General features: G+C 39.1%; 2 protein-coding genes across 8 annotated transcripts in view; both read right to left on the reverse strand.

Annotated features, from left to right (window-relative positions):
* Window positions 1–4381, reverse strand: part of LOC134337650 (vesicle-associated membrane protein 3-like) — a 36636-nt gene extending 32255 nt beyond the window's left edge. The window contains exon 1 of the mRNA XM_063032839.1: window positions 4261–4381. Within this exon, the coding sequence (XP_062888909.1) occupies window positions 4261–4331 (71 nt within the window). The 5' untranslated portion in view covers window positions 4332–4381. The remainder of the gene's footprint in view (window positions 1–4260) is intronic.
* Window positions 4382–10849: 6468 nt separating this feature from the next.
* The window catches only part of LOC134337713 (calmodulin-binding transcription activator 1-like), a 1241580-nt gene continuing 1235717 nt past the window's right edge, over window positions 10850–16712 (reverse strand). For 6 of the 7 annotated variants that reach the window (XM_063032918.1, XM_063032917.1, XM_063032914.1 and 3 more), the window contains one exon: window positions 10850–16235. In XM_063032918.1, coding sequence (XP_062888988.1) covers window positions 16203–16235 — 33 coding nt within the window. In that variant the 3' untranslated portion in view covers window positions 10850–16202. The remainder of the gene's footprint in view (window positions 16236–16712) is intronic. The other variant, XR_010016050.1, reaches the window with a different exon arrangement.

Consider the following 16712-nt stretch of genomic DNA (forward strand, 5'->3'; position numbering starts at 1 on the left):
AATGGAGCTTTCTCAGACTGTAAGTGATTGCCCTTTGAATTAAAAAAGCCGATTTAAATATTCAACTCAAATGCCTTTCATTTGAAAGACAGGTTCTTTTTAATCTCTACAAATAGCACAACCCCTCACACCCTGCGAATCAAATTGGTTAAACTTTACTACACTGCCTTCACTGCAACTATATTTTTCCTTAGGTTAAGAGACCAGATTGATCCGCAAAATTCTCAGTAGAGTATTATTTATAATAGCTAAAATATGTCTTTAATCTTGTACTGAAAACAATACACTGGCTTGCAATAAAGAGCAAGTTTCAGTGGTTCTCTACAAGGACATCAAGAACCCTCTGAATACCAACACCTTTCAATCCCTCACCATTAAAAATAGTATTTTTTCCATTCAAATAGATAACTTCATTTCTTTTCCAAATTATATTTCATTTACCATTCCTCACCCATTCACTTATCCTGTACATAGTCCCTTGGAGCCTCTCTGTATCCTCCTCAAAACTTTCTACCCAGCTTTATATCAGCAGCAAACCTGGTCATATTACAGCTGGCTTTCTCATCCAGATCATCAAAATAGATCATGGACAGCTGCGGTTCCATCAATGATTCCTAAAGCATCCCTTTGGTCACCACCTCCCAATTTACAAATGACCCTGTAACACTTGCTCATCCCTATAAGCCCCTGAATAAGATTATTAATTAACCCTTCATTATTGCATAATATTAGATCCAAAATAGCTTTTAGTTTGCTTTTCCACCTACTCATCTGGAAAATCATCTCATGTGCCCCCCAAAGTTCAAAGTAAATTTATTATGGAAGTACACACGTCATCATATACAACCCTGAGATTCTTTCTCTTGTGGGCGCACTGAACAAAGAGAATGATAATCATAACAGACCAATGAAAGACCACCCAAACAGGGTGTTCAACCAGAAAACATCAAACTGTGCAAATAGAAAAATAAGAAATACAGTAATAATAATGAATAAATAAGCAATAAGCATTGAGAACATGAGATGAGGTTTTTGTGCTGGGGGGGAGGGGAGGGGTGTTGATGCTTTTCTTTTGAAAGGCTTCCATGGTTTTCTTTGTTTTGAGGCCGTCTGGAGAAGACAAATCTCAGAGTTGTATACTGCACACCTACTTTGATAATAAACATACTTTGAACCTTGAACCTTATCCCCATTGGTTCAAAAGCCTGATGGTTGAAGGGTGGTAACTGTTTCTGAACCTGGTGGTGTGATTCCTGAGGCTCCTGTGTCTTCTTCCTGATGACAGCAATGAGAAGAGACCGTGTCCTGGGTGGTGAGGAACCCTGATGATGGATGCTGCTTTCCTGCGATAGCATTTCATGTTGATGTGCTGAATTTTGGGGAGGGCTTTATCTATGATCGACTGGGCTGTATCCACTACTTTTTGTAGGATTTTCAATTCAAGGGCATTGGTGTTTCCATATTAGGCTGTGATGCAACCACTCTCCACGACACATCTATGGAAGTTTGTCAAAGTTTTAGATGTCATGCTGAATCTCCACAAACTTCTAAGGAAGTAGAGGCATTGCAGTGCTTTCTTCATAATTGTACTTAAGTACGGGGTTCAGAACAGGTTCTCCAAAATAATAACACTGAGGAATTTAAAGTTGCTGATCCTCTCCACCTCTGATTCCCCAATGAGAACTGGCTCATGGACTTCTGGTTTCCTTCTCCTGAAGTGAATAATCAACTCCTTGGTCTTGCTGACATTGAGTAAGAGGTTGTTGAACTGGCACTACTCAGCCAGATATTCAATCTTGCTCCTATATACTGATTCATCACCATCTTTGATTTGGCCTACAACAGTGGTGAATACATCTATGAATACATCCTCCACATTATTATTGCTAATTTGGTTTCCCATTCTATATGTAGATTTTAATTCCCATGATTAATGTAATGATTTTATTATATGTGCTCTAATTTCATGGTTTATACTGCCTTACATTCTCACATCTGTTTAAGCCTTAAACTTTAAGGACTTCTTAAATAACTCCCTCCAATTGTTCTGCCTCCTGCCTTTTCTTAGCTTCATCCAAACTGATTTATCTTTTAGATTCATTTCTCTCTATTGCTTTTATCCTGTGTGTTATTCTGAGGTTTAACCCCCTCGGCTCTGCATTTTGCCCATCATTTCTGGAAAGTAAGCAGCCAGGAATCTTACTTCCCTACCTAGGTCAGTATTACTGTCTCTGTGAGGGGGGCAACAAGATTGTACCTATTTGGTTCTGTGTGTACCATTAATTTGTCTATAATAAATGCATAGCACATTACAATAGACCTCTAAATTCCATTGTTTTACCACTTTCCCCAATGACACAATACCCAGTTTGGCAATCCTTCCTGTAGTTTCTTCTTTCATCTTCCTAGCCACTTTGCTGTCTGCTAGTAAATCATGCCTGTTGGATCAGTGTAAGGTTGAAGCTCCATCAAAACTATTTTTTGGATCAGCTCTTATGGTCATAATGTCCTTGCTGATCAATTCTACAATAGGGGTGTGACTGCTTCCTGTTAGAAAGTGTCCAGGTAATCTTCCCCTTCCCTGATGTCCCATAGTGTCTGTATCTCAGACTTCAGCTGATAAACTCCAAAATTCCTTGAGCTGCAGTCACTTGTGGTAGAAGTGACTGCCATCGATTTCAATAGCTTCCATCAGTTCCCACAAACTGTGTCTGGAACTCAACATCTGCCTTGCCAGATGCTCTGACAAAGGGTCTTGGACCTTAAACATTCTCTTTCCATAGATGCTTCCTGACCTTTTTTTAAATGTATTTCTGTTTTTATGTCAGATTTCCTGTGTCTACATCTTTTTAAATGTTTCACTTGTCCTGCCATTTCCTCTTACTTCAATAGATTTACTTAATTAATTTATTTCTTTAAATATTAACTTGCATTATCAAAGCAGCCATGCCACTGACACTGTAATCAGTGGGCATTTATACCGTGCTTTTGCAGAATCTACAAATTCACATTCTCATGTCAGAGGTAGTTGACAATATTTTCAGTTATCCAGCTCTACCTTATTATCTAATTAATTGGGAAGCAGATGGGCATTTGTTAACTCCCTTTTTTTTAATCAAAACGACAAGGTAAGCAAATCTAATAGTAAAACTAAAGAAAACAAATATTTAAAATGAAATCACCCAAGTGTCAACTGTACACTGTGCTAAAACACTGAAAAACTGGATAGTACTGAATGTACTACCATCAACAAGATCGCACCAGTGAACAGCGATTACTTGGGAGACATCTTCCAGATAGCAAATCTCTCCAATTATTTCACTTCTTCAATGTCTTCTGCTTGTTCTTTTTGTCTTGTTTGTGTTACAGAAACTGATGCAGCCTGCGACGTATAGTTTGGAACTCGATCAAAGGATCCAGCGCTCTGCTCTGTCTGGAGAGCTGCCTCATGGAGATTAGAGATCCAGGGGTGGGGGGTGCTGAAAAGGACCAAGAACACCAGCTGACCTGCGGAAAAGACCAGAGTCGAGCCGCTGGGTCGTGAATGACTTGATCTCGAAACAGCGAGGAAGACTGAAGCATCGTGGTGAATCAGGAGGGGTTCAGTGATGGCTCCCAATGGACCCGTTCGATCCCGGGTCAGCAGTCACACTTTATGGGAGGACTGAGTTCATGTGGCTTCTCTCTTCCTATGCAGACGAAAAGATGTTTCTGATATTCTGAGATCTATACGATTATTGAACTGTACTTTAGATTAGTTTCCTTCAGTTTTTCTGTGTTTTCTTTCTTGTGGCCAATTGGCGGGTGAGTGATCTGTTATTTTTGTGTGTAAGAGGGGGGTTGGGGATTTTGATGTTGCTGTCACTGTTCTTTTCTCAGAGCGAGGGGGTTGGGGATTGTTATTGTCACTTTTTTTTCTGCAAGTGAGAGGAGGGGGTCGGGGATTGTTATTGACAATGTTTTTTTCCTGCAGGAGATGGGTGGGGGATTTGATGCCATTGTCGCTGATTTTTTTCTGTGGGGAAGGGTGTGGGGGATTTTGGGGTCTGAGAGTTTTGTTCCTTTTCTTTTTCGTGTCAGGAGGTGGGGGAATTGATGTCTTTTCGCTTATCAATTTCCATGGTCTTTCGGTATTTCATGGCTATCTGGAGAAGACTAATATCAGAGTTGTATTGTACACACAATAAAGCAGATAAGGCAGAAAGTAATGGCTGATGTCAAAAGAGACAGGAAATTTAAAACACCACAATTTTTCAGTACCTCCTTCTCTGCAGTTGGGATGCTGCTATTAATGGGTGGGAAAAAGATCTCTGCTTGCTGCCATTCACCATGGTTGGAAGAACATCACTGAAATTCAAGCTTCAGACACCAGGAATGGGCACTGTTAAGAAAATGATTTAAAATATTAGAATGTGGCAATCAGGAAAAGAAAACCAATTTTGGCCTTCCCTATTGGATCAAAGATGCACTTCTATTTCAGCTATTTGTACCCATTCCTCTCAATAGGTTTCACCACCAAGCCACCTCGGTCCTTTCAAGGCCAAGCTGGGGATTATACCAAAATGGATAAGCAGAAGATCATGGTTTGACTTTTTCATTGCCCACATTAGTTCAGTCAAATAACGCTGATATTGAAGTGCTAGTCGTAGCAAAGCTGTGATGACTTTTGTATTATTCTCCTGCATTGAGATGAAAGGTAACCTGCCAGTCAGCCACTAGGGAAAAGACTGTGGTCCTACCTTATAACTCTAGAACTATAAAAAATATTATGGACACTATAAAAATTGTTGACTTTTATTGGAAAAATAATAGTGAAAGTTGAAAAGCAGGTGAATAACCACAGCTATCCATAAAAATATTCTTGAGCTTCAGCATATCTAGTTTAATGACAAATGACTTCAATCCCATACAATATGGCTGAAATGCCCTCAGAGCCATTAGCAATATGTAGTCAGCGATAAATCCAACCAGGGAGATGCTGAGAATATGGAACTCCCTACAACTGGGAGGCAGATAGCATTGATACTTCTATATACAAACTAGATAAGCAGAAAGGTGCAAAAAATAAGTTGGTAGGATAATAGAGTTACATTAAATTGAGTGAGAGGTGATTCATGAGGAACATAATCACAGAATAAGCATATTGGGCCAAGTAGCCTGTTTCTGCACTTTAGATTCTAAGCTTTTCTTACAACTCATTACTATTTAATTTGGTCATTTGCCTCAACAAATAATACCTTGCATTTATATAATACACTTAATGTTGTAAAATCTCCCAAGAAAAAAAAGCGAAAGGAGACATTAGCCCAGATGACAAAAAGCTTGGCCAACTAGGTAGCTTTTAGGTGTAATCTTAAAAAATGACAATGAGAATCTAAGGAATGTGTGCTCTACTTAGTGATGGGTAATTATTAATTTGGACTGGAGCAAAGGAACATGCAGAATTATGTGGAGGTTACAGTACAGGAACAGATTATCTAACTCAATGAAACCACACTCGTGATTTATTCTCCATACAGTCTCCCAGTTAACTTTCCTTCATCTGATTGGCACTGGAGAACCAAGTGCTCACAGCATTTCTTTGCACCTGCTCCTATAGATAATGGTTGGGATTGATTCTCACCACTCTCTCTTCTTAGAGATAGTTTAGAAAGCAAGAAAACTAAACTGGATTTTTTCTTTTTGCCAGAATTGTAATTGGCTCCTCACAGAGTCAGCTGTGTTTTGCATTCCAAAATTCTACACCACCAGAAAAAAAACACTGGCCATCAGGACAGAGATCAACATTTATTTTGGATTTGGTTTCAATTAGTAAATTATCAAGCTTCACTGAATTTTTAAAAGTTAACTCTCCATGGGGAGACCAGTGGTTGTTGAGGTGAGATAGTTGAGGAGATGCAGCTGACAAGTCTGTTAATATCCAAACGATCTTTCTAGCTTTCCTTACAACACAGGACACCATTCAGCTTATCGAGTCCTTGCTGGCTCACATTAATTTTCCTGTTATCTGTTCTCCCTAAATTTCCATCAACTTTCCCAAACACTATAGGCAATTTAAAGTGTCAATTTAATTACCATCACACACATCTTGGGGACGTGGAAGGCAACTGGAACACCCACTTAGCACTGGAAGTTGGAGCTGAACTGGATCACTGACACTGTGAAGCAGCAGCTCTACCAGCTGCTAATACACATAGGTGTCCACTTGGGGCACTTCAGGGGTCAGCGGGATCCATCATTGTGATGTGGAACTGGAATCATACTTATGTCCAAGGGTCACTAGTTGACCAGATGAGTTTCTAACCCATTACTTTTACTGATGGTTTTATCCCCAATTTATCCTCAACTGAATTTCAATTCCCAAACTGGAATTTTTTGTCAGCTTCCCTGGATACATAATCAGGAATTTAACCATTATAATATTGATCTATTCTTGTCCATAATCTGAACCTTAATACAGAGTGTTGAGATTTCAAAATCAGGAAATTTTAAATAAAACCTCCACATTTAATAATTTTTACTAACATTTACCTACTTTGGTTTTCATTCTTGAACATGCCAATATAGACTTAATTGTTTCTTAACACAGTGAACAAATTGTGAAAAATTCCGGAGAGTGAAAACTCTGGGAAAAAAAATACCTCTGGATTTCACAAGCAGTTGAACACCTCAAATTCCTTTGGAAAAGGAATCCATCATTCCAACTCACCTCCAAAAGTGTCTTTCACTCTTTTTTCTCATCTTTTCATCACAATCCATTGCCTCCAAACCTTGCCCAATCTGCTGGTAGACATGCTCTATTTGGAAAGTATTATTTAGCTTTGACAAAGCTAATCCACTTCATGCATCTGAAACCAAGATTACCCCTCATTGTGATGGAGTAAATAACTAGAAACTGTTTCAAGTGACACCATAAAACAGAAGTTTAAGATAAATTGCAAAAGAACCTAAGTGTTATGAGGGCATTCTTTTACAGAGCAAGCTGAGATCCGGAACATGCTGTTGGAACAGTGGAAGCAGATTCAGTAGTAACTTTGGAAAAGAGAACTGTATAAAGGCTGAATAGAAAGAAAACAGAGACTATGATTTGGGGGGGGGGGGGAACGAGAGAATTAGGTTAGATAACACAAAAACAATGGGCCAAAAGATTTTCTTTGATTCTTTGGGAGTAATTTTATATGAATTCTCTAGGCATAGCATTTAACCAATGAGGAATGGGCATACATTCAATGTTACAGCTCACCTAGTATTACTAATCTATGGAGCATGAAATGAATCCAGTCGTGCTCCCTATGCCATTAGCTTTCTGATGGGCCGATTTTACTCCTGCTCAGCCCAGCACCACTGCAGGGATATACAATCTATGCTGAGATACTACATCACAATGCAGCTCTATTTATCTATATAGTTTAGCAACTTTGGGGCTCGTATGCTCAAAGTTCAAAGTAAATTGATCATCTTAATTATGTTAACAAACTTTTAATTGAAACTTGTTGCCCATTAATTGGAGAAGCGAGGGGTTTCCTGATTACTGTCAGGCCTTCTGGGTCAGCAGTCCATGTCTCCTGATAGCCAGGCCACTGAAGTCCAGACATGGCTATCGTCAAATGATGCGACGGGCATCATTTTCTACCACTGCCATACCACCTTTTGATAAACACACAATGCATATTGCCTATACAAGTCCACAGCTATGTTACCTGCAAACAGCGTCATTGTGAGGGAGATGATAAAGAGATTTGAGAATACATACAATATTAATTTACTTCCTGACATCACTCCTGAATAACCTGGCTTTAATTTTAACACGTGATGGAGAGTCCCCCATGAGAAGAAATCATTCTGCTCATCATTGGAGTATTCAACATGATACAAAACACTTACCATCTCATTCTTTCCCCCGAGACACTGAACCTCCCATTGGACGCAAAAGGAAACAAAGAAAAACTCAGGAAATGATGACTCAAAAAATGTCTTCCCACTCCTTTGGACGATTGAAATCCAGTTCAGAAGACTAGCTGGTATCATGAGAAACATTCTTTGTCATGTCATATTTTCCAGAACAAGCCTGGCTTTAAGACCAGTACTCACTTTATCAGTTGGCAACATATTTCACAGACACAGATATTCTCTTACAATAGGTTCTCAGCACATCCTGATACTCGATACACATAGAATGTGTGTTACAGTAGCTTTTAAATTAGCACAATATTAACGAAGGAGTCCCAATGATATTGCTGGTTCCTGTATGAAACTAACCACAATGTAATTCAATAATTAGATAAGAAGGGAGCAACACAACAAGGCTGTGGATAAACTTTTATCTGTCACAAGGCTCAAAATTACAAATCCATTTTACATTTTGGCTTTCTACACAGTTTGTCTCCCCTCAACCAGCTTCAGATATACCGATGAAAGCTATGGAGAAGAGATTAAGAGACCACTGCCTGAAAGCCCCTGATGAAGTAGACAGGAATGAGTTGGATGCATTAGTCTTTCTTCAATGTTTACTCGCTCCATGGATACATCTGATTGGTGAAATTATTACGGTGCTGTAATAATTACTAAATGCTTAATGCCTCCATGGTTCTTTATGTTAGGCCACAAATTCCAATGGGGTGTTTTGCAGATGTAGAGATGGCTGATTGAGAAGGTTGATTCACTGTTGATTCTGCTGTTGAACTGAATATCCAGTGGCTGGTGAAGAACATGTTGAGTTCGCCTCCAATACTTCAACCTGCTGAAAGCACAATTTCTCTGCTCTGATATTCCCGTCTGCTCATACCAATTACAACCACAGTGGCAGGAAGGTGACCAACCTGGTTTGACCTATGTTGCTTTGAAATAAGCCATTATGATTTTGAAGGAGAGGGATCAAAAAGTGAAACATCTCTCTGATCTATCTTGACTCCTTTTGACAGCACTGGTGCTCTGTCTGAGTGGCCAACCATCACAATCTGTACCTCCATTTTGATCACTGCTTTATTTAGTCAAATGTTACAGTAATCCTGTCTGCTTGTGGGGCTGATTCCAGTGCCCACATTTTACCATTTGTTACAGGAGCAGTATCAGGCCACTTGGCCCATTGAGTATGCTCCATTATTCGATCATGTCTGATTTATTTTCCCTCTCAACCATTCTCCTGCCTTCTCCCCATAACCTTTGATGCCCTTATTAATCAAGAACCTACCAACCTCCTCTTTAAATATATCCAATGAGTTAGCTTCCACAATCATCCGTGGCAATGCATTCCACAGATTCACCACCCTCTGAGTAAAGAAATTCATCTTCATCTCTGTTCTAAAGGGACGTCCTTCTGTTCTAAGGCAGTGCCCTCTGGTCCTAGACCTTCCCACCAATGGAAATATGCTCTGCACATCCACTCTATCTAAGCCTTCAATATTCGGTAAGTTTCAATGAGATTCCCCCTCATTTGTCTAAATTCCAGTGAATGCAGGCTCACTGTGCATTTGCCTTCAATATCCCAGGTTTGGTCCTTCCCAAAGATGTATCAAAAAGGGGTCTAACATATTTCACATTTAAATTAGTGATTTCCACCTTCATTTAAAGTGCTTTTCCCATCCTTTTATGCTTACAAGCATTTTCTAGAGTTAGCCTGCTCTGCTTTTGAGGTTGTCAGGGGCAGGAGCTAATAAGAACAACAACAATATGCTTGAAATACTTTTCAATCATACCTTTCAGCACACATAACAGCTGCTGGGGTGACATCTCATCAGTACTCTTAAGAATATGTAATACAAGTGCAAGATGAGACAGTCTCACAGAGGTTTGTAAAGATTTGCCCAGACAAGCAGGAAGTACGTTAATCCCTTGATAAAGGGTTCCTGCAATGCAGATGGAAGGAGGCACAAATGCAAATTACACAATTACCCATGAAGATAATAGCAGGGAGACAATGTGAAAGTCCAATATATAACTGTGTCCCTCCAGTGCAGGATCAACTATATGTAGGCAGAGGAGTATCTACCTCACTGGCACAGAAAAACATTTGACAATACTGGGGACAAAAATTCAGAGATTCTTTTGAGGCATACAAACTCAACATGTGAAAATAAGATGCCCAGTCTGTGGTAGGATACAAGGGGAGAAAATCTCAACCTGATCATAATCCATGATTTCTTCTGGAAAAAGGGATCTGTGCTAGAGAACGCTGGAGTCTGCTGTATAATCCTTCATGGCCTAACAGCATACTGACATTATTTGGTTAGGCCTAATGAGGAAGGCAGGGTTACTAACCTTTCAGGATTGCTGGCGAACTCCGTAAATTAAAGACGAATCCGTGGGCAATGTTCTGAATAACTTAGAGAGACAATAAATAAAAATGGATATCTTTTTTAATTTTCTTGATGTAAATTTTGCTTCTTAGTTTTTTAAAATATTGGGGACAGTATATCGAGTTTTTTGATGAGGAGAGTGATGGGTTAAACCTCTAGGGTCCATCAACCAGAAGTGGAACTCTGGATTCTTGTGAGGTGCCAGAGGATATTGTGAAGCTGCATGCAACTAGGAAAAAGTAAGGGGAAGGTGAAGGGGAAATTTCAGAAATAGGAAAGCAGGAAAGCGAACAGTAAGATAAGATCAGGAATGGAAGGGAAGGAAGAGGAAGACCGCTGACAGGAAAGTGACATCCAGGGTAGAAAAGGCGAGGCCCAGAACAATAATAAAAAGACACAGGAAAGAAACCTGACAGAAATAATTAGATGACCAACCCACTGGAGGGCACCTTGGTGCCAAGAGTCAAAAAGGTGTCCAGAGAACGAGAAAGTTAGTATCAAACAATATATATATTCAGAAATAAATTTAACAAACTAACATGAAGAGATTTTTCTTTTTTTTTAATTTACAGCAGAAAGGATTATAAAGCATTCAAAAACATCTTACATAATTTTGAAGGGGAATTTTAAATGTTTGCATGACTCTGGCAGCTGGGCTATCCCTTGTAAAGATCCTAAACGACCCAGTGACACTCTCACATGCAGACATACAAAAATAGGAAAAATTGAACCAAAAGGTAAAAATCAAAAAAGGTTAAAAACAAAAGAGTGAAGAGGGAGAAAGAGAAGAGAGGGGACAAGAAAATAGAGACAAAAAAAGGAGAATCTACACTAGTATCACATGCAATTGTGAGCAACCCCAGGAGTGTCTGTCGTAGCTTACGTCGCTGGGCTGTTGCAGTGTGCAACAAAGCTTTGCATTTTCTAGAATTTTCTTTTTTTAATTTTTTTTTGTGCAATGTTGTGACCTGTTTTTCTAATCTCAGATGAACAGATGAAGTGGACATTCTCTCCAATACTGTCAAGTTTGTTTTCAAAATTTATTATGTTTTGTGTGTGTGTGTGGTGTGTGTGTGTGTGTGTGTGTGTGTGTGTGCGTGCTTGTGTGTATGGGTGTGTGTGCGCGAGTGTGTGTGAGTGTGTGCACGTGTGTATGTGTGTGCACATGTGTGTGAGTGTGTGTGCATGTGTGTGTGTTTGTATGTCTGTATTTGTATGTGTATGCGTGTATCATTTCCCACTGTATTTATCGCACAGTATTTAACATAAAAATGCCTGTTAATCTTTCTTTTCAAAGAGTGATTTATGGTATAATGCTATATATATATATATTATATCCTTACAGTAACCTGCTCAGCAAAGATTATAACTTAATGTTGTGTCTTTTCATTTAGCAATACAGCATTCACATTACTTGGCACCCATTGGCAAAGGAGATAAGTCTTGGTAGCCAAACAGAAAAGAAATATGTAAACATAAACTTTTCAGTTATATCATTTTGCTGTTTGTTTTCTAATTCTAAGTACAGTAGTTTTTTTTTGCAAGTAATCATGCTTTAGCAAAAATGTCCTTCTAAAGAACATTTAAAATAAGGAATTCTTACAGTGAATTTTTTTTCATTTTACAGGTCGTTTGCTTCTAATACTTCCTTTTGTTTTTTTTTCATTACAGTCATGCACATATCTCCATTGTTTTTTTCCATCATTTTAAGTATATATACATTATTTACAAACAGTATATCCACATTGCTAGCTCATTCAAATAAAACTATACAAATTCCCATTCTGCCATCACCAATCTCATAACCACTCACAGTAAAATAATTCATTGTTGGCATCCCACGTTTTATTCATTGTTTGCATTCATTTACCTATCATGTTCTTCTATATATACAGAGTCCACCCAGGTTACTGACAGTAGCCAAGAATATGGACATTACTGGCCAGCAGAATACATCATACTAGACCTTACTGTCTTGTATGATGTCAAGGCAATGAATGTGACCCCACAAAAAAAAAATTGTCCTATTTTTGAAAGGCTAAAAAAGCTTAAATGCTTTTTGAAATAAAGAAAGAACAAAGGAAAATAAATTAAATAATCAAAGCTTTAAATAAATTATTTATATATTTTATATATATATATTTTAAAAAAAAGTTCAGACTAAAAAAAAAGTTAAAAAGTAAGGCAAAATAAAGTGCTGGACGTGACAGGACACTAGCTAGGTGACAGTGACTGTTGAGGAAGAAAGGTTTCGGGAGTTTTTGGAAAAGGTTAATATCCAGCTTATGTGGACCTTCCTGCCCCAAACTGCTCACCATCCCAGCAAACCCAACCCCCTCCATTTTCACGTGGTCAGGTAGAAAAATAACTCGAGTGCATTTCAATCTCAAATACATGTGGTGTAATAACCTCACCTGTTGTACTCAATATACCTGGGCTCCATATGCCCTCTCAAATTCAAATAATGTCAAACAACACGTATCATTCTGTCATGAGCTGACTTTTCATTCATCGAAAACTCAATGGTGAGATATTGAGAGCACATTTTTCTACAAAAATGTTTTAAAATAACTTCCAACCTGTGAAGCAACATAATAAGCACTCCAAGGGCTTTTTCAATGGTGCCTCATAAGGTTTAATGTATCATTGAAGGGTGGGAGGAGGGAGAGAGAGAGAATCAAGTGGAAGGAGAAAGCAATTTGCACTTTGTTCAATTTTATTTGTTCATTAGTTTGAAAGACTTTTTATGTGGTGAAGGGTCTTGCATTAAAAACTTCATGCATTAAACTGTCAGCAATACTGTTTGCTGAGTTATCAACAGGTAGCATGCCTGTGGCCAGGCAAAAGAATTTTGCTGCCTACTGATGTGTTTTATACTTCCCAAATATAATTTTGTTTTAGATAGCGCAGGCAGTTCTGGAAGCCATCCTGACAGTAATTTAAAACAAAGCTAAAAGGGATAAAGGTACATGGCTTTCTCAATGCAGATCATGTCCATTGAGTGCTCATCCATTTTTTTTTACTTGACCATAGCAAAGGGCTCTTTATCTGTAATGAGCTTGTGGAGGGTTGATTGGGTTTCTGCCTGTATCTCAGTACAAACCTAATCCAAGTTTCCTGTCCCTTTACAACAGCAAAATAGATGGTCCAATAGAAGACATTGCCTTTCTTCAACTTCCCCAATTGGCATGCAATCTGGAAAATAAGTCTGTGCCACCTTCAACACTGTTAGCCTTGGAGGGCTTTGTTTGACTTTGGAAAGTAGGGACAGCTTAAATCTCTTCGCACTAGCCACTCACACTTGGGAAAATCGAATCCTCTCTCTCACTGACCTTTGCCTTGGGAAGACCAGGCCAATTGCTGGCAGTTGGTGAAAGGATATGTCTCTCATGGCTGATTTTCAACATAACATTGATAATTGACCAGCATGGAGAAACAGGAACTGATGCTATCAGTCTCTTTTCTTGGAGCCAGAAAGGTCAGGGCTCCTCAGGTCGACACCATCAAGATGCTGGCTTGGGCAGAGATAACTCCTTGTCCCTTGTCCAAAAGAAGTAAGTGCTTGGATGAAGCAACCTCAGCATGTCTCAAGATGCTTTACAGCCAATGAATTAGTGTTTAATCAGTGTCATAATGTAAGAAACACAGCAGCCAATTTAATAAAGATTTTGTTAGTTGAGAGCTGAATATTGGCCAGTACATACTGTAGACAGCACCTGGGGCTTGAACTGTAACCAGTAACGCCCTTCAAGAGACAAGGAGAAGAGAAGAGAAGAGGGGAAATAAATGGCAATAGAAAGGTGGAAGGGTGCATTTGCAGTCAAGCCAGGGTCTCTCGTGTCAGTTTTCGGTATCTATCTTGAGGTGACTCAAAAAGCATCTTAAAATCTCTGTTCCAGCAACTCCCTAAGATTTGATAGTACATTAAAAAAACTCTACAATAATAATTTATACATGGAGCCACTGCATTACTTCATTATTTTTTAAAACTTATTTAAATCACTCACACATATCAATGTAGCACCTGAGGGGGTTATGAATACTTGGCTGGATTTATATGCTGCATGCTGCTTGTGTAGTGTAGGTTACTCCACCAAGCTCCACCAATGCATAAAGCATTGATTGAAATGAAGATGTGATATATCCACATTGTACATTGCACATAATTACTTAAATTGGGAGTGACTTAGTCTCCAAGGAGTCTGGAGGCAAGAGGATAAAGTGCTCTCTGAACATATAACACAGTGTCTCTCTGAGGAACTCCCTGGTCCTGCTCTGGGATCTGCTGCATTCATGCATGCTGCAGATTTCGAAACAACATCAAACTGAAGTCTACATGGACTCTGTAATGTGATGATCCTTCCTTGTCTGCATGGGATCAAGGGAAAAACCAGCTGGCTTTTCTGCTCTCACCATGATCTACTGAGCCCAGTTGAAAAATGTTGCATAGGGTAACAGTGGGTCTAACCTGTGACATCCCTTGTAGGCAAGCAGCCTGCCAAATTCCACTCTTTGGGCTCACATATGAACTATGGATCTGATGCCAGAGGATGCGCAGATAGTACTCTGACAGGAACTCTTTTGAGCAGTGACAATTATCACTGCATAGTCTTGACTGTTCATCTTTGCCCCTCCATATCAGTGAGGAGAGTACCTAAACTTTAGAATTGGGCTTTTGTTGTTAATAAATCACCTTTCATTGCACTGCATAACCCATTAGGCTGACTCTGGTGTAAAATTAACAGCAGATTTACTAAATAACTTTCAGCTGTCTGGGACATATTAAAGCACCTTGATTTAGTCCAGTTTACTACCTGATCTTACAGTAATGACTAGCTCCAAAATAGCAAGGCTCCGGGACTTCAGAAGCTGTTAAGCCTCTGATTTCCTTCACAGTTTACAACCAGGTGTGGGTTGAAGGATGACCAAAACATTGATTGGTTTAGGCACACATACGCACAAACACACCAAATATCTACAATGTTGGACTAATGTATAGAAAACAAATCATAGCTCAAGCTGCTCTCTATGTTTGGCCCCAAGAAGCTATCACTGGTCCTTCAAGAGTTTTTTAAGACCGCAGTACTTCTGGTCCAGAGGGTTCTAGTCAGAAAAGGAGAGAACATATAAGGGAAATATACCAGACTTTTAGGCACTTTGACCCAATTAACTGAATGAAGAATTAATATGCAGCCACTGGCCACCTCCATAATTTGGCAAATTGCACATTTCCTGCATCAAGCATCTGGAGGCAGGGTTCTTTTCCACTTCTTACTCCTCTCTCCTACCATTAGAGTAATTTCTTTCCCAGTATATACCAACAGAAGGATTTGATGAAAACAGGGAAGAAGTTAGAAGAGAGAAAGTCCCAAGCCTAGTATTGGACCAATCTCTATCACCACAGTGCAGCCATAAACACACCCAAGAGAACAACATGCAAAACCTGTGTCTCCCTGGTTCAGGGTCCACATAAGCTGCGCAACACCTTTCCTTTCGGTTTAACACTCCCTTCAGTGCACTGACCTGCTCTTCTTCACACTTCGATATCTCTACATTTACTTAATCCTGACAAAAAAGCCCCCTTTTTTGTGTTGCAAACCTTCACACAAGTTTACAGTACTACGCACCAGGCTGGTAAAGAGGTTATTTCATTCTACAAGTTAGTTTTCAAGTTCTTAAAACAATAAATTGCAAGTTCTATGGTGCCTTGTTTCGATTTCTTTAAAAAAAGTTCCATAAAAGTGCCGATGTGGTCGAGAGAAAAAAAGTTTCTAGAGCCTTGTTGCGATGAGAGTGTTACTAATCTTCCCAAATCTCTAGTGATCTTTTGTAAATGTCTCTGATATAAACATAAAGAAAACAGTCAGGAAGCAATGTTACATTGCTATGGGGTCCTTCTGTAAATCTTCAGGTTCCTTGGCCTTTCTCAATTCTTTCACTCTGAAGGGAGAGGGGAAGAAAGAAAGGGTAAAATCATGTTACAGATATTAGAACCAATTTATAAACCAAGGACACGTCAACAAGGAATAACCAGTAACATTGGTGGTTAAAGGGTAACAACTGTACGAAAAGGCTACAATCATAGAATGATACAGCACAGAAAGAGGCCTCTCAAGTGTTATTGTTTGCAAGACAACAATCACCTTTAAAAAAAGGTTCAAGTTTAATAGTAAACATGGTCACAGCATGGACTGAAGCAATCAGTTACACTTTTTACCTCCATGACCCTGGCTTCAAGTCCCAACACTGTCGAGGCAGCAGGAATGTTATTCTTCTAACAGCCCAGAGGATTGGACTACTAATCCATAAAATACAAGTTCAAGTTCTGTCATGATTGTCTGATAGTTTATTAAAAACTAACTGTAAATAAAGGGGAGTATGAATGCATTGAATTGTTGTGAAAATAAAGCTTCTGGG

Source organism: Mobula hypostoma, chromosome 25 (assembly GCF_963921235.1).
Source record: "Mobula hypostoma chromosome 25, sMobHyp1.1, whole genome shotgun sequence".
Lineage (NCBI taxonomy): Eukaryota > Metazoa > Chordata > Chondrichthyes > Myliobatiformes > Myliobatidae > Mobula > Mobula hypostoma.